The 18,956-nt window shown below is 43.6% G+C and overlaps 1 protein-coding gene across 1 annotated transcript; it reads left to right on the top strand.

Moving 5' to 3' along the window:
- The first annotated feature begins 8,326 nt into the window (after window positions 1-8,326).
- On the top strand, window positions 8,327-12,761 carry BRS3 (bombesin-like receptor 3). Its single transcript, XM_010161410.1, has 3 exons — window positions 8,327-8,757; window positions 11,432-11,783; window positions 12,354-12,761. The coding sequence occupies exons 1-3, from the start codon at window positions 8,327-8,329 to the stop codon at window positions 12,759-12,761; spliced, it is 1,191 nt and encodes a 396-aa protein (XP_010159712.1).
- The last annotated feature ends 6,195 nt before the right edge of the window (window positions 12,762-18,956 follow it).

Below are 18,956 nucleotides of genomic sequence, written 5' to 3'. Positions count from 1 at the left end.
GCTTTGCAGTGAGAAGCAGGACACGCTGTGCCCTGGTGCTGCCTGCTAAAGCTGTGCCTGACTCCCCTCGCACCCCTAACCTGGCTGCTGCATACCCCAGGGGGGTCCTGGCAGGGTAAGGAAGGTGGCTGTGGAGGTCTGCCGAGGAACTGGAGCTTTAGTCCTCCCGGAGTCCCTTTTACACCAGTTTGTCTCTGCTACGATATCAGGAAATGTAGGTGGATGGGCAGTCTGACCCCGTTTCCTTCGCTACCACCCTGCTTTGACCCTCACTGTTCTCCATGCAGTAATTCCTTCTGCATACACTTTATAGGATAGAAGGTAAGAGGCTTGAATTTAGACTAGACATTAGGTAACCATTTCTAATTTTAAAGAATAAGTGGTCTAGAGAGCACATGGAATTGCCATCACTGCAGGTCTTAAAGCACTCCTATTGATAAAACTAATATCTGACAGAATTGGTATAAATAAAGTTCGTTTTGCCTTAGGGGAAAAGATGGACTAGAAGACCTGTTGAAAGTCCTCCCAACTCTATTTTCTATTAGGCTAATTTAAAATAAAAAGGCAGCAAAAGAGGATCAAGACTAGAGCAACAGGAGACTGGCCCTGTCTCCTGCACTCTGTAATGGTTTTACTGCTGTCCTGATAAAAGACAAAACGTACCTTGGTTTTTTAAAGCTTTTGCTAAATGCCCCCATAACATTATTAAATGATTAGGAGCAACAAAGGTTTGGATAAAAACTGGACAAGGAGTGAGAGAAGTGCTGGAATACTTCAGACTTCTCAGGCTGCTGAGGAATGGCTGGAAATGCCCTTTCTTGGGCAGATCCGTCAGCGCGTTTCCTGCTTTGGAGGTGTAACATCAGGAAGAAGAGCAAGCTGCAGGGCGTGGAGCGATGTCAGGTCTCCATTCTTGCTATTGATCTGTTTCTTCTGTTCAAAAAGCAAAATCTGGCAGGAAATTTTAAGAAACCTGTCAAGTTGCTTACGTGAAATACAAAGCGCTATTTGTTCTGGGCAGGCGGTTAGCCCACTTCCACTCTCCGTCACATGCCTGATGGCTTTTCCAGCTGAACAGTGTATCACTTACGTTACCAGCATGGCACTGTTGAGGTTGTCAGCTGGAATGAAGATGTGTCATTTTCTTTGGGCTGAAATAATACCTTCCGCGTCGGCACCATTACATTCGCTCTTCTCCAACGTATCTATGCTGACGTCCTGCCACAGAACTGTGCATTGACGGTTTTCACAGGGAGAGGACGTGCACAAAGGCAAATCTAATGAAAGATCACTGTGCGCCTGTGATTCACATCCTCGGGATTTTAAGTGATGGGAACAGCTTCCGCAGCCCTGGCTTGCGCGTGACCTGACGGGCAGCGGCGCGTTGCCGATACAAACACATCCTCCTCCCCACGCCTTCGATTGCACCAGGTGACTGCTCGCTCCCTGAGAAAGCAGCAATCTAAAAGCTCCTTTGGTTTCTAACTCATTCTCATTTACTCCTAGATTGCTTATTTTTAGCGATAACATCCACCAGGAAATGCGTGCTCTATTTTAAACCACTGAAAGAAGGATTTCTGAAAGTAGATTTATCTACAAAGACAATTGTTTGATGTCAGATCTCAGTGGGTTGTTAACAACAGGTTAGACAATGCAAAAGAAATAACAGATGATAGTAAAATCACTGCAGCAGCTGTGGTGACTCAGGCAAATCCCTCCCCACTCCCATCTTGCTGCTTAGACCGGCACAACACTCCCGCATCCCTCACACCAGGTAAGTCCGTGGATGCAAATCCCAGGTCTAGGCAGCTCACTCAAGGATCCTTGGAGACATGTCTCCTCATGGACAAGTGGCTAAAGCTGCCTTCTAGCTCAGTTATGCACAGCAGTTTGATAACCATGGGACAGATAAATATTACATGGGATGACAGCTAAGGTCAATAAGGTTGTTCAGGATTTCTTCTGACAGTTTATGAATCTACAGTAGTGGTCAGCAGCACAGGTTTGTACCAACTGCCAAGATGTAGAATTCTTTCTGAATTTAGCAGGCAGTTATTAGGGGAGCAATGCAATAAATGCCATTATGGGAAAGGATTGGATGTTAAAAATCAAAATACTGGGAAGATAATTACCTATTGCGTAAGATGATCGTTAAGTCTTCATGCACAACACTCTGCTTTTAGGTATCAGAAAGTATTTAGCATGTAATGGCACTCTAATGGCTCTGAATTAAACGTATCATTGAGAGTTTCAAGGATGCCCAAAAGAATTATGCTTGCTTTATTATTTCATTGCCTGTTCCTTCCTGTAATGGAAGAAATTCAAGGATACGTTCAAGTTTACTTTTCTCTCTTTACTGAGAAATGACACCAGTATTTCACCAGCCATTCCCCTACTGAAACTGGCTGAGGAAACTCTTGGAAAAGGAGGCTGGAAGGGATGCAAGAATGGAGAAACACGATAAAAGGCACTTGAAGCTATTGATTAATGAGTGCATTGAGATCCCGTCCCAGGTAGACTGAGTCCTACTAACTCCACTGATCAGTCTGCGTCCAGACACCGGAACAAAATCAGAAGCTGTTGTCTCAGACTGTAACCCAGCAGATACCCGTCTCCTCGGTGTATCACTGAATACCTGGAGTGCTGCGTCCAACTGTGGAGCCCTCAATATCAGAAGGATATTGACCACTTGGAGCGAGTCCAGAGGAGGCCACGAAGATGATCAGAGGGCTGGAGCACCTCTCCTATGATGAAAGGCGGCAAGAATTGGGCTTGTTCAGCCTGGAGAAGAGAAGGCTCCGAGGAGACCTCATTGCAGCTTTCCAGTATCTGAAGGGGGCCTACAAGGGTGCTGGGAGAGGACTTTTTACAAGAGCCTGTAGTGATAGGGCAAGGGGTAATGGGTATAAATTGAAGTCAGGGAGGTTTAGATTAGATATCAGGAAGAAATTCTTCACAGAGAGGGTGGGGAGGCACTGGAACAGGTTGCCCAGAGATGTTGTGGATGCCCCATCCCTGGCTGTCTTCAAGGCCAGGCTGGATGTGGCTTTGAGCAACCTGGTCTAGTGGAAGGTGTCCCTGCCCATGGCAGGGGGGGTGGAATTAGATGATCTTTAAGGTCCCTTCCAACCCAAACCATTCTGTGATTCTATGATTCTATGAATGCCGCTCCAGCAGCGCATCCAAACCGACCTTCCATCTCCCCTTCATCACATGGAGAGACGGGATGGCATTATTTTCACTCCTAGACATGCTGGTAAGTCTCGTGGTACCTGAAAGTGTAACTGGATAGCTCATCTGCAGTTCCAAAACCCAGGGACGCCGTTCCAATCGAACACTGCCGCAGGACTAGATGCCCCGAGCGCGCAGCTCCCTCTGCCCGCAGTGTAGAATCGACTTCACACAGCCCATAGGGAGATAAACCCAGGATAAACCAATGCATTTTTCTCCTAAACGGTCTGTCTTCAACAATGAACGGTTACACTCTGCTGTGAGTGTGACACAGCCAAGTAAATTGTCACTGAAGTGTGACATTTTCCTTTCTAACAGCTCAGTAGTTGTTTTGTCTCCAAGTGCTGAGGACACAGGGCAATGGTAAAACATGGGAATACAGCATAGAGAAGATGTTCCCATTTAGTGGTGAAATTGTCCACCTGACAGACCCTGCAACCAAGCTCTTGTGCTCACAAGTGAAGAAATCCACAACCTCCCTCCCCCTCACCTGACACGGGTCGCTCTGAGGGGGATGCCTGGCCAGACGGGGAGGTGATGCTCTCTCTGCTTAGGGAGGGACTCGGATGCAGCACAGGGAAATTACTCATTCCTGTTCTCGCAGTAGAACAGAGCAGAACCGGAAACGGCCCTGGATGTGTTAGCAGTTCTCTCTAAAGACGGACCACTGTCTCCGACATCGCGCTCACTCCCAGTGTGCGTCCAGGCTTCCCCATTCAATACCTGCCTGCCTGGACACTAGAAAATGGATTGCGGACAGTCACACAAGTCCTGCAGCCCATCAAATGACTGCCAGATAAAGCTCCACCGTACCACTGATGTGAGTTACGACACTCCATCCCCTCATCCTGCCGTCAGGTGTCATGCTATTGGCAATTTCAATTGAAAGGGAAGCCCCCGGAGCTGCAACACAGTCAGAAATGAGGCGATTCCACACGCCCGTCTCTGAGAGACCGCTGTCTCTGGAGCAGGGACTCCTCTTCCAACGCAAAGGTGGCAAAGCCAGTGCAGAAAACACTAGGAAGAAAGAGGTATTTCAGATAACATGATTCTAGATGTAGCTGCAGAGTCTAGTTTAGAGTTGCTAAAGGGCTCCAGGTTGGGACTTCTTGATGGAGGAGCAAACAACCCTCCTTCACCCTTATGCCAAAAGAAGATGACCTAAAAGAAAGGCTATTTAGATTTGCTGGAAGGGAAAGATTTCCACTGATACGGGCAGACTGCTAGACTTCAGTTTTCTCCCTCCAGGGAGGGGTTAGAGGAATATGCTGGTGGTGACCCTGCAGCGGAGTCGTGCTCTGTGCTGAAGAGCCTGGGCACGTGGACACCAATCAGGCTCCTCTGCAGATGAGATTTGAATCTGAGAAAAGCCTTTTGTGAGAGAGGATGCCGCAACAGAACCTACCAAAATGCAGGACCAGGGTAGACAAGCTGTTCGGTACCCCTCTGCCATGAACCCCCGAAGAACATAAACGTCAGTTCGCTCAGCGGAGAGACAGATACATCAGCCAGCAATGAACAGATGGCGAAATTGCTAGGAGAGACAATTAAAGCAAGGGTCGAAAATGAGTTTGAGACATAAAAAAAGAATTAAGACAACTAAATAGTTCTATGCAGAAATGATACAAACAACGACCTAAGAAAGTGACTTAAAATAGTCCTAAAAAGCACCCCCAGGCTGGCTAATATCTCTGCAGTTCCCTGGGTATCAGTTCTGTGTTCCTAGCACTCCAGCTACAAAGGATTTTGACATGTTGGTATAAATAAATAAACATCAACTCCACATGACCAGTGTATAGTGAAATGAGAAAAAATTCATTACACAAAGTATCTACGATTATGGAAAATCAATTTCTTTAATGGGAGTTAAGATTTTGGCTGTTTCCTCCATGTTTTGGCTTGGTGCAGAGCAAATGGTTCTGAAAGAGATTTTTCTGAGTGGGTGACACTACGCAGCACATGGAAATGACTGAAGTCAGCAGTCACACTGCATTAAAACAGAGAATGTGCAGTAAAAATACAGCCAAATTATACACTCTTGAGTGTTTTACTTGGGTTTGGGGTTTTTTTTTTCAGCATGGAGTTCAAAAGGAACATTCATTTTCTGTGAATATCTTGTGTGTTTTCTGGTCTTTTAAACAATAGCCAGAATTACCCAAATTGCTTTTCTCTTCACCAGAAGACACAGCTCTAAAATAACTCTTTAGAGTTGTTTACGGTTTGGAATAATGAAGCCATTCTCTTCCTTTTCAGCTGGATTTGCACAACTGGAAGCTGTCGGAATCTGTGTTGAAAAGTGGTGTGTTTTCTCCTGCCTGGTTCCTACGCTTGACACCAATGATGGGCACACAAAACTGATGAAAAGAAACACTGAAATTCTACCGTCATTAACGAATTGCGTATTTGACGTTTACTGCTTGTCCTTCGGTCTTCTTGAATTTCCTTGGGTCTAGAGGATGTTATTTGGTGTGCTTTTTCAAAATAATATTTTTTTTGTTTCCTAACAATCAACCAAGACAGTGTCCCATGCTCTGTAAAGAGAGAACCTGGCCAACGAGCTACAATAATACAAGGACTGTAGGAAGAATTGTGAGAAACGGAGGAGCTTCCTTCTGCCAGATTCCCCTAAGGAGACAGAAAGCTGGGAAAAACACAGCCTCTCACTAGAAAGAGAACACCAAGCAGAATGTAGACATACATACTGTGGTCTGTTGGAGAGAGAGCAGGAAAAATGTGTCTGTGTTTCCAGGTGACATGGGCTTCTAAAGTGTGAAGCATCAGACTGAGCATTCAGGTTCAGGTGTATGAATTCAGGTCCAGTTTGGAATAAACAGCACACGAAGTACCAGGAGTAAACACAATTTTAAGCCCTTGCCGCTTTCCGGGGTTGCTTTCACCTGTGGCACATGTTGGTGTCCTCAAGAGGTTTCAGTATGGGGTGGGAGGTCTGTCACCTTTCCCTTCATCCCTGAACCATCCCCCAGACCAAGAGCTGGGAGCATCTCGTAGCTCAGAAGTCTCCAGTCCTCTGGATCATCTCTTACACATAGGGATATCAGTTCAGGTCCCCCATCCTGCCGTACAAAATGGTCAAGTGACAATAAACCGAACCTCAGGTGTCACGTTGTCAGCCCTAATCTCTCAGATGGCTCTGAAAGCTCTGAGACTGTAAGAGGTTGGGATTTATGCTGAATTTCGGTGCATCAACCAACCTCTGCTGCAATTCAAGGCAAATAACAAGTTTCTTTCAGCTAAATTTCAGCTAGACACCTGACGTTTCCCTCAGAAGCCACCCCTGAGTACTCAACACTCAGAGGACAGCAATCCGTTCCCAACGTTTGGTGATACCTACTTCTCCTGTACCAGAAATCTAAACATTTTATGTAACTTTCTGACACAAAGATGTCACAATCTGCTACAGCTGCCGAACTCTATATTAAATATAATGCACAATACTACGCCGGTGTGGGTGGATAACATAATCGGGCATCCTCAAAGGCACCTAAATCTGTGAGCAACCTACACACTGTGCCTGCATAAAAGGACATATTAAGGTTGATCGTGACAAGAACTCCTCTTCTAAAAGCACTTTCAAATAACATAATTGGAATTTTTAACCCATGCATCCTTTTCGTATCAATGACTCCTTCTTCCAACTGGCCACAGCACTGGTCTTCCATCCGATCTACCATCCACCATCTACCCTCTGGTCCATAAGCATCTGATACCGGTGGTGTAGATGTGCTTGCAAGGATTGGGATTGGGAGAGGGAAAATTAGGCTTGTCACACGCAGTACTTAGAGGAGCTCTTCTGAGTCAAGGAAACAAACTTGATTCTGTGTGTCTGTGTACCTGTGTGTGTGCAGCTGAAGACAAAGGGACTCAGCTGTAAGATTGCTTTGTGATCTGAGCAGGGTACCTTCTCCACTCGAACGTCACAGCTGAAGCACAATCTGGAGAAAAAAAATACTCCAGCTACTGATCTTCATTTTCAAGGCATAAAGCTCAGTGCTTTGACATCCTTTCCACTTCCATTATCTAGAAATGAGATCTTGGGCTTCCTTTCAGGAGATTTAAAGCTGTAGGTCACATTCCTCATACCTTATTTTACATTAGTCAGGGGTTCATCACAGGGCAGTTTCAGATTGGACTGTTGATTAATCTAAAGACAAGAAAACTAACAGGTTTGATTGACATAGCATCATGAAATGTTAACTTTCTCCCAGAAGACTTGAATCATGAGTTGTAGCATCCAAAGCCAATAAATACATGGATTATCGCACGATAACAGGCTTCCATACAGCAATGATCTATAAACCTGTTCAAACCTCACCGTAAGTTGTGGTTTGGACAGCAGTTGGGACTGTTTCAAGGGACAAACATCAGCTTTAATGTAAGCGTTAGCAGAATGATGGCCATAAATTCCTGTCTGACAGTCGCTTTTGGAAGGTCATCGCACTTCTGTGATGGAAATGCTAATCAGAGCAGAGGCACGCACAGGCTGTCTGTATCGCTGTTCCAACAAACACTATCTATACTCTGAGATAGCTTATCTGCCTTTAAGGTATATTGTAGAGTTTTATGTTAAGTTAGTATATTCTATGCTCACCTGTACTACTGAAAAAACTATTTCAGGTTTTCATTTTATTTCCTTTTTAGAATATTTTGAAAAATGCCAACAAACATTTGCTAGGTGACACTCAAACCCTAGTGCTACAGTGATTACAATATTTAATTGCCAGATACCTCCATGAAAGAAAAAAAAAACAAACCCAACCCTACATCATTTCAGCTAATATCTTTAAAGAAATCCCTTTTCTCTTTTTTCCTCCTCCCTCTCCCCTCCACTAGCTGAAAAGCCAATAAAAAAATTCCCCACCTCCTACACAGTTCAGAACAAGATCTGCGTGCATTCCTCCTAGGCATGTTTTGAGACCCAGAAGGAGATGAAAGTATTTAATGTGCAACGGGAATCTCAATTTCAGACACAAATCTGAACCTTTCCAGTGATGTTGCTGAGATGCTGCAAGCTAAATATTAAACCATTTTTTCAATCAATTTAAGTCCAGCCTGAGGAGAAGAAACAGTTAAAGAAATGTCTCAAGTATACTTGCATTCAGCTAATCAGACTTTGTGTGTATCTACAAATGGTACAGAACTGAAATCCATCACTGATAATGAAACCACAAATGAAAGATGGACCGAAGACTCCTTTCCAGGATTAGAAATACTGTGCACAATTTATGTTACGTACGCTGTGATCATTTCAGTGGGTCTCCTTGGAAATGCTATACTCATCAAAGTCTTTTTCAAGATTAAATCAATGCAGACGGTTCCAAACATCTTCATCACCAGCCTGGCATTTGGGGACCTGCTGCTGTTATTAACTTGTGTGCCTGTAGACGCAACACGTTATATTGTGGATACCTGGCTCTTCGGAAGAATTGGGTGCAAGCTGCTGTCTTTCATCCAGTTAACCTCAGTTGGAGTATCAGTGTTTACCCTGACTGTTCTCAGTGCTGACAGGTGGGTCTGATGCGACTGATTTGCCAGGAGATACCGCAGGTCTGAAGTTAGAAAGGAATAAAAGAGCAGAAATAATAATTCTGCACAATATTAAATGGCACATTGTAATAGACTAAAAAAAAATCAACCACACTCCCATTTGATTTTAAGGCATGTGTGTTAGAAAACTTGGAGCAGTTCTTTTAAATAGAGTGAATGAAAAAGACTCTTTAAGTCTTTTGACCTTTTATTAGCTTGAAGTACAGTACAGGCTTTTTTTCTCAACAGAACAGAAAAGAGAAATTGCTTAAGGCAGGGGAAAGACAGTATATTGGTGCTATCTAGTGGTGCGCTAAAGTAGTCAGTGAAGATGAAAAACAGAACTGTGAAAATGGGCGAGTGGAAATCCTTTGTCCTAGGTGCTCAGTGAGGCTCTAAAATCCTAGAACGTAAAAGACTGGCACGTGGAGTTAAAAGCTAAAAGTAAACACAGAACAGGCTGGGCGCCAAATTAACGACTCTCGCGATCTGACGGTTACCACAATACTACAGTAATTTTCAGCTTGCTAAATGCTTACTGTGAGAGAATACAGCACAATTTGAGTATTTGCTCTTATAATTCTTGTATCTTTTCCGGAGATGTTTTAGCCCAGAGGAAATTAAACTCAGGTTACAATGACAGCCCTGTTAGTAGGGATCAGTGCTCCTATCTCACTGTTCTCAGGAGCTGATAACAACCAGTTTTCTCTGCATCTGGTTTCTGAATGAATGAAATTAAGATGAGATTTCAGTCCAATCAGCCTGAGCATGTCAAGGAGCCATAATTAGTTTTACTATTAAGAAATAAAAGGATTCTCATCTGCATGCCAGCAATCACGATTTTGTGTAATGCCAAGTAGTTCACCTATCCAGACTTTAAATCCCAAGCAATGCTACTGTTACTGTACTCCAAAAAAATCAGCCAACAGAGGAACGGCCGCACTGGGTCAGATCAAGGGTCCATGTAGGCCAGTACCAGCCTCCAGCAGTGGTAGCATAAAGGTAAGAAAAGACATGAATGAAGATTAAGAGCCACAATACAACACTACATCTATGCCCCAGACTTCAGATGGCCTCCTGAGCAGATGTAATTTCTGCCTACTTAATAACCCCAAGGGATTTCTCTTCTAGATCCTTGTCCAATCTCTTCTTGAAATTGTTTAGCAAGGACTTCCACTGCCTGCTGCATAACTACTCTGTTTTGTTTTGCACGTGGCTTCATTTGATGGCCCTGGCTCTTGTGCCAGAAGGGACGGTGATCCCTACCCATCTCTCCAGGAGATTCATGTTATATTCCATCCTTAGTACAGGGAGGGTTTGAGTTAAGGTGTGCAGAGCAGCACATGCTGTTCAGGAGTTGCATGAACCAGAGATACGGATTAACTGCACAATAGCCTGTTTTGCTCTCCATTGTTCTCTCAATATTTCCTAATATTTTGCTTTTTGTTGGTTTGGGATTTTTTTTAGGGTTTGGTTTTGGTGGTTGTTGTTTGTTGTTTTTTTGGTTTGTTTCCTTTTTACTGCTGCTGTATATTAAGGTGGTGTTTTCAGTGAACTATCTACCATAGCCCCAAGGTCTTGGTCCTGTATGAAGTCAATTCAGAATCCATCATTTAGACACTTGCTTCTGTATTTGATACTTTCTGGGGGCTGTCATGTAAACACTCCATGCTACATTTTCACAGGGTAACTAACTCTACATCAAACTTACTGAGAAAGCTCAAAACATCAGTCATGTGTGCAACACCAGGCTATCATGTTCCAGTATGCTAGAAGAGCTCACAGTCAATAGAAGTGGCATTTATTTGATAAATAGTGGTCCAGCTTGCAGTTTTCCATATAAATTTACCTAGAGGAGAAAAAGACAGATCCTCAGCACGTGCACAGTGGTACAACCAAGCTATCTTAACCTCTGTATCCTTCTTCACCACCTTTCCTTTCATGCCAGTCTTGTGCCCTCTGGAGGGGTCTCTCTCTGCATCCTTGAGGATCCCCGATATTTTGGGAGCAGGGTGTGTTGTTTCCTGTGCCTCATCCACCTCCAAGTCAGTTGATCCTTTTTCCATGTCCAGCTTCCCCTCGGATTTTCGCACATCTATACACTGTTTTTCATATGCCTGACCCAGTCCATGTGCTGCAGAATCACCGCCATGAATCAACAACAGTGTTAGCTCCTGTTTCATAAAAATGAATGAACACTGGAGCATTGTTGTGAGTCAGACCACTGCACTCGGCAGGGATCTTAAGGACATGGAAGAAAGGAGGGATGTATATGCTTGGTTTCATGTATTTATATAACTGCTTCATACCTTTACCAGTTTTGCATACTAATTCCTTCATTTACCCTTCTAGGCAGTGCCATAAAAACAGGGGAGATGACTCCCCTTACTGATCCTAATCCAAACAGTAGAAGCCATCTTTACTTGGAAGGCTTTGATGACAAGCCCTGCCAGCCAATTCATTAAAATACATGCTTAAAATTAACTTTACATTTCCATCTTAATTACAAAGAGTTAGCATCTGTTTTCTTTTTCAAGATGATTCTACCATCCCTAGTTTAGCGAGAACAGGGATGGCTTGATCCTCAAGAAATTCGCATTGTCAGTGCTTGCATCAGTACTGTGTTCATTCTGACAGTGATGTTGATCGTTTTTAGGTACAGAGCCATTGTTAAGCCCTTGGAACTGCAGACTTCGGATGCGCTCCTGAAAACCTGCTGTAAAGCTGGCTGTGTTTGGATCATCTCCATGTTGTTTGCTATCCCAGAGGCTGTTTTTTCAGACCTGTATTCTTTCAGCAGTCCTGAGAAGAACGTAACCTTTGAGGCATGTGCTCCCTATCCTGTGTCTGAGAAGATCCTGCAGGAAGCTCACTCCCTGGTTTGCTTCTTAGTGTTCTATATTGTGCCCTTAGCTGTCATTTCTGTCTACTATTTTCTTATCGCCAGAACTTTATATAAAAGTACATCCAACATGCCAGCGGAAGAACACGGTCATGCCCGTAAGCAGGTAAGCTTTTATCAAGCACTAACATGTCTCATTTTCCAAAATCTATCACCCTGATTGCCTGAATTCCTGAGCGCAAACCCATTCTCGATAATGAAATAAAAAACTCCATAAACTTAGCCCATATTAGCAATCCAAAATCAGCTACGCACTTAAGCACCTGCTCCAGACTCATTAACTCAAGTGTGAGTGCGCATGCTTTCCTAAGGAGGGACGGGGTTTGTTTTGCTTTATTATGAACCCGTTGAACTCAGGAGTTACAACACTGCACTGTAAACACTGAGACCTCCTCCGTGTGAGCTGACCCACGAACAGTACCACAGTTACATCCTAGATGCCATTGCCAGGTGACTTACAATGGAAAGGGAATGTGCTCTGCACTGGAAATACTTCGTTTAAAAAATGATGAAACAGATTTATTTTTCCGTTAGTTTCTCAAGGGTTTTTTTTCCATTTTGCTTTTTTGGTCACTAATGCAGTTAGATTTCTAGACCCCTTTGAAAATCATCACCAGCTACACAAACACATGTTACTAATTGCTATTAACACCAGATATGCATTATTTTCTCGCAGATTGAATCCCGCAAGAGAGTTGCAAAAACAGTGCTGGTACTTGTTGCATTGTTTGCCTTTTGCTGGCTGCCTAACCACATCCTCTACCTGTACCGCTCTTTTACATACCATGCTTCTGTAGATGCTTCCACCTTTCATCTGATAGCTACTATTTTTTCCCGTGCCTTGGCCTTCAGCAATTCCTGCGTCAATCCTTTTGCCCTTTATTGGCTGAGTAAAAGTTTCCGGCAACATTTTAAAAAGCAAGTTTCATGCTGCAAGGCAAGATGTCGCACAAAGCCTCCCAGCAGTACCCAGAGCAATACGCCAACCAGAGCCCTGTCAGTCACGGGCAGCACGCACGGCTCAGAAATCAGTGTTACACTGCTGACCGATTATAGCATCACAAAAGAGGAGGAAAGCGTTTAGTCTGTCTGGGAGGAAGAAGGACAGAAACTGAGCCTTTGAAACCAAGTCACTACTACTGGGATCTGGGAAAGAGGTGCCATGCCTTGCCGCCTGTGAAAGAGTTTTCATCACGAGTTCATCATTTTTTTAAATACACAATAAAGAAATCAAACTGTGGGAGAAGAAGCTGCAACAGCTGAACTTTCCAGCTTAAGCTCAAAAGGATTGTTCATGTTCCCTGGCACAAACACAGATCTGTACCCGCAATTCCTGGACTGGGCTGGACGGGAGTCAGCAGAGTTGGCGCCAGGATTGGCTGTGAGGATGGTTTTGTTCTTGGTGACTTGTTCCTTGACTTGTGACTGAGACCTCCCTGACAAGTACTTGTACAGCGAGCAAACCCACGTAGCTTCATACCACCATCAACCAGGAAGGTTTTTATTTACTTCCTTGTCTCGAGCATTAAAAACTGGGGAACACATCAGAAAGCACACTAAAATGAGAGAAAGCTAAGGTCTGTAGTACGGTGTAGTAAACAAAGAAAAAGCATTATGGGCCAGATCCACATGAGCCTTTGCTCTGACAGCGACTTACTTTGAACCTCTGGGTAGGAGCTGACCACTGCATAGAGATGCTCTTCTCAGTTACTAAGTCAAGGGAGTCAGCAGGTGATCATCTCTCCTAAAAAGCTATCGTCATCTTTAACAACATCTGTACAATTCTGTGTGATCTATGGGTAAAACATGCCATCAGTGCAGCTAGCTTTGTTGCTACAGTGATTTAACATCAAGCCATTGGGGTGGATCTGTGCTAGAGTTCCAGTTTGGATTTCATAGAAACACAGAACGGTTTGGGTTGGAAGGGACCTTAAAGATCATTTTAGTTCCCACCCCCCTGCCATGGGCAGGGGCACCAGTGAAGCACCAGCACTTTGAAGGGGATTGCTCGAGTGTCCCCTCCTGCCTCACTTCGCTCCATCTCACGGAGTGGTACTGAGTGCACAGCCTAGATTTCTCAGATGAAACCGTGCATCCAGTCCACAGAACCAGACTAGAGTGAGCCCCGAACAATAGGTGGTTGGAAATCCATCCATCCATGCGCCATTATTTGAGTTCATTATGAGACGCAGAAAATCTGTATGCAGTCTCTCCCTGTTGACTGCCCTACTCAGAATACAAACTATAAATCCCAAGGGCGCTGGAATACAACCTCTATCGTCATCTTAAAGCAGTTTAATGACAGCCCATTTTCATCCCATCAGGCCTGGCCTTATTTTACTACACCCTTCATGTTACACGCTGCAAGGCTATAAGCACTAATTTTCAAATGGATTCTCTCTTTTGTTGTACCATCTGTACACCAGGATAGGACCACTGAAATAAATGGAACTGTAACAACACAGAAATAGGACTGATGGCAAAGCAGACTCCAGAGACCATACTTTACTTTCTTTGTCTTAATATAACACATTGTCTGGTACTGAGCTATGCACAAATATAGCACACATATTGCACTGGTATTTTCCCTTCTCTTTTCCCTTAATGGAGCTGCGGGGTGAGACAAAATAAGTAAATAAGCCTACACACTTAGGAGCCTACATTTATCTTCCTGGATCTTACAACGGGGAATTCTAAACAACAGAAAAATTAACAACCATTACAGTTCCTTGCATCATTTTTATTCTAGTTTATTAAAACTCTGGAAAATAAATCTGCCACACGTTTCTGGACTTGGCAATTTGTCCCAGTTGGAGAGCAAATTTCCCATTGCAAAATCCTCGGCTAGAGCTCACAGTAGCCCTTAAAACCCACCGTTTCCTTGACTCACCATTTGCCCTTGCTTTGCATGCAGCTACCTTCTGCTTGTGTAACTACTCCTCTACCTGGATGGCCTAGCTATTGCTAACATATCCTGTTACAAAATCGATGGTTTTGCTATATGCTGCACATGCTTTAGTTAAAGACTGGCAATGTTTCAAGACATAATTTAACTATTCTGTGTACTTTGCGCTTTTATAATTCTATACTTACAAATCTCCATGGCATGTTGTATGGAAGTGACATATTGGTCCACATCTATTTTTATCTAAACGACCTGATATTATCAATTCCATCTATTCCCCCAATATAACTATCCATAAAATGTCTCCACATTACCATAACTGGATTTAGGGGAAAAGGGTTGTTTCCTTTTCAATCTTTTCTCAGTATTCCATCAAACAGTTCTTTCACCCCTAGGTAATACAGGTGTGATTCCAGAAGAGCATATGGGAATAATGTCTATTTACAGAAATATTGAGTGTTCTTTGAGGAATTAGGGTTTTACTATTTATATCCACAATGAAAGTATAGGTAAAAAAAAGGCACAAAATACTGAAAGGCAAGACTCCACCAAAGGTCCTGTTCAAGTGGAATCTTAATCAATAAGTAAATATTACTTCTAGGATGTACCTATTTTTATACCTTGTTTTGTGAATGTGATGTACACATTACCAGCTTTAATACATAAAAAGGTAACAATGTTCGTGTGAGCAACAGGTTTAGATTCAGTACTCTAATTTGTGCTCTCACTACAAGATGCTGTTTTTTAAAAAAAAACTCCACAAAAATGAACAAAGTCATGCCCAAGCATGGATACAGCATAGCAGGCTGCATCTCCAGCAAACGGCACAGAATATTGAAGTCAGTTATGAAATGATAGCCCTTTTAAAGCTCACCCTCCTGTTTTCATAGAAAGCATTGGTTTATTTTCATAGGGGCTGCCCGCTGACATTCTGAGAATATTACAATTAATGAATAAGCTGGAGTTACACACAGCTACAGCACTTACACATTTTATCACTGGTACTTACAAATTTAAAAAAATGCAGGCTCTAATCAGCATTTAGTTAATGGGCTCTGCCACAGACGGTCCCCTCAGCGCAAGGTGAACTGGTCTGTGGAATTTTCTTTGTCAGGATAGGAAAGCGTATGGAATTTTTAGCATATCTGGATCTGCTTCTGTCATCTTTTTGCACCATGAAGACTCTTCTTCACTCTCACTAGTCTGTCTAACAGCTACAGGCCCCGTGGAAAGTGCAAAGAGTAACCTCAGTACTTCATCGCTATTTACTGTCTCCTTGATTTAACATAAGAAAGCATCTTAGGAAAAGGGTGTTAACTTTTCACCTAATTAATTATTAGCTAGTGAATTGCTGGTTGCCTGCTAGTAGACAGCAAAGCACCACTCAACAAAACCCAAGTTTTGGTACTTTCAGTAGGTGGTACAATCAGCCCTGATGAACTACGATTGCATTTCATCACACGGAAGAGTCAGACACAGACACAAAATCATCATGCTAATGCTTCCTTCTAATTACAATGCCTCCTTCTAATTACCTTGAGACATTTTGTCAGGATTTAAAATGCCATTTCTTGACAGCTTAGACTGATCTGAGCTGGGCAACACTCGAACTCTTTGCACCATCTCCACAACATGCAGCTTCCAGCAGCAGTGCTTGTGTAGCCACGAATCGTATCATTTCAAGGATGTGATTGAGAGGAAAAATGTCCTGAATCAAAAAGAAATGACACGTTTTCAGCCGAATCAGCTCCTCCAGCTGGCTCACGGTGCGGTCTTTACTGAAGAGGAAGAGAACAGATGGTGGTGACACGGTAAGAAGCAGTGCCGCAGTGGCTGCCGTCACGCACGCTGTTAGCCGTGGAAAGCGTGAGGGAATTTGAGGTAGTTCATCCTCACAGCTACATTGAAGTCTGCAGATCGGCTTTACCACGCACTACCTCTGCTGCACACAAGCATGCTCTCACTTCCGTCAGACTGAGATTAAATTGGGCCCTCCTCTCCAGGACAGTGCCCCAGGGACTTGCTGTAGGCCTGTCTGCACACGAGGGAGATCCGTACCGTGTGGGTGCAGAGCTCTCTACACTTGCTCAGGTTATGAATGTAACAAACTGCCAAAATCAAACAAGCAGTTTAAGACCTAAACTGTATTGCTCTGAAAATTTTTAAGGCTATGATCATCTTACTTCCAAACATATATCCAATTCCACTGTTTAGAAGTAAGCAGGGTTTCTGTTAAGCGTCTCATGCTCCACACCGAAATCCAATACCTATTTGAGAGCTAACACACACGTCTCTTAAGCTGTCAGTTTACAAGTGATCACAAACCAATCTTCGGACAACTATCGTAATAGCCCTACCAAGAGAAAAATTCTTGAAGCATGAAAGATGTCATTAACCAGGCTGGATGTTCTTTGTATAACAGCCAAAGGTTACTACAACTCTGTATTTATATCCTCAGCAATTTCATCTGACGGCCTGTTGACCTGCCAGTTAGCTGACGTCGGTCTCTCCCTACAGAGCTTCACAGGCTCAGGGTTGTGTCTTTGATTTTATTATCATACCAGTCTGTATGACAGTAAAGATATATTTGTCCCTGGAATACTTATTTCTAGAAAACTTCTGTTCTGAATATTATTTTCATTGCTGAGTGGAAAGATTGCTATGCCACTGGCAACCAGCTCCTGCCAGTTTTGATGGGACTGTTCAGCTAAATTTTCATTTTAATACCTGGGGTTTATAGCTCTAAGTTAAACTCAGCGAAAAAAAACCTAAATGGTGTGCTTCTTATTCCTCTAAATAAAAATAAATACTTCAAAATACATAATTCAGCTATTAAATCTGCTTTTGATGTAAAGCACTCTGGGCCACGCTCTGAAAACCACTAGATGGCACTGAATGGAGGTCTTTTTTAAAAGAACTGATTCTAGTAGGAAAATTCTACGTAAAGGATCTAAGTATCCACAGATAGTGTGCTACACCAACGAATAACTAATTACAGGCTTCATTAATGCAAACCAATTCAGAAGCTGGAAGACAAGCCTCATCCCTTGCAGTGTACCAACCCTTTTGGAATGGAGCACGACAGCCGTAGCTGGACACCCGCAGCCTGTCATCCCCCGTTCTGTGGGAAGCAGCTACTTGTGGGGCCCAGGTAGACCCAAGCAGCTGCTCCTTCTCACCACGAGGCTTAATGGATCAAACCATTTGCACCAGCGTACGGAAAATCACGCTACCAGGAGTCAGTGCTCACAAAGGAGACACAGGAGTCCTGTAAAAAAATAATAATAAAACTTTATTCGAATCAAGAGAGAGTCCACATGACATCTTCCTGTGGGGTCTCTCAACCTACAGAGGGACGCAGCCTCCTTTTATCCTACTTTTCTCGACTGCAAGAGACCCTCCTCATTTTCCCACTGGCTGAGGTACTCTGAGTGTACAGACTTCCGGATCTGCCGAAGACTTTCAAGACAAAATGTTCTTTTGACATAATCAAGACATTCATGTTATTTAGATATTCCAGATATTCAGGTGGTTTGACATATTCAAGGAATCATGTAATTTAAATATTCCAGATATTCAGGTAGTTAATACATTTAACACATTCAGAGGATGTTGTTGTTTAGATATTCCAGATATTCAAGTAATTTACATATTCAAGGGATCATGTAGTTTCGATATTCCTTCTTAAAACTGAGTTCACACAGGCTTCTTTTGTCCCTTGTCTTGAGCCTGGGTGTGCACAGGCTGCTTTTGTACAGACACCAAACTGGTGTTCCTATCACCAGCAACCTGTGCCAAGGGATGAGCAAGAACCAGTATCATTTTTGACATTCAGCATGCCATTTCAGTGGTATCTACCTCTTTCTGGTTTTGTTTTTACCCCTAGTAGGATATAAAAAGACTTTCAGCCTCAGGGACTGGTAACGGCCAGCTACCAGCACAACACCTCAACTGACAGCATCGATTTGATTGCTCAGTGTTGTCCAAGGCAGAACAGGGAAAAGTATTGTAGGAGGAAGTAATTTCAGTGCTTCACATCCCTTAGCATGCTTTTATTTTATCACATAGGTAAAACTCCCAAGAGTCTCCAGGCAAGGCCCATGCAGGCATGGCTCCACACCCACAGCAAGCCCAAAAGGTCTTCAAGCACAGGGCCTCACGGCCAGCTGCCCTCACACCAAGGCCGTGCCTGTGGTGAAAGAGAGCTGCAGGCTAAAGGGAAGGAGCGAGGCTGGCATGGAGCAGCGAGGAGACCGACTGCCTTTGTCTCAGCCCCAGGCGAGAGCGCGGGCCCGCAGCGATGGCGCAGAAAGGCTCCGCCGCGGCTGCAGGCCTCGGCCCGCCCAGAGGCGGGAAAACAAACCCCGCCCCCTG

This window comes from Eurypyga helias, unplaced genomic scaffold, assembly GCF_000690775.1.
Source record: "Eurypyga helias isolate BGI_N326 unplaced genomic scaffold, ASM69077v1 scaffold3271, whole genome shotgun sequence".
NCBI classification, from domain to species: Eukaryota; Metazoa; Chordata; class Aves; order Eurypygiformes; family Eurypygidae; genus Eurypyga; species Eurypyga helias.
The sequence above is the reverse complement of the archived record's forward strand: the minus strand, read 5'-3'. Positions and strand labels throughout refer to the sequence as shown.

What these genes read in the sequence shown, in the direction of transcription:
- BRS3 (XM_010161410.1), top strand. Translation starts at nt 8,327, where the DNA reads ATGTCTCAAGTATACTTGCATTCAGCTAATCAGACTTTGTGTGTATCT. An exon ending in ACTGTTCTCAGTGCTGACAG is followed by an intron (nt 8,758 to 11,431) that starts GTGGGTCTGATG and finishes GATCGTTTTTAG; the next exon opens with GTACAGAGCCATTGTTAAGC. An exon ending in ACGGTCATGCCCGTAAGCAG is followed by an intron (nt 11,784 to 12,353) that starts GTAAGCTTTTAT and finishes ATTTTCTCGCAG; the next exon opens with ATTGAATCCCGCAAGAGAGT.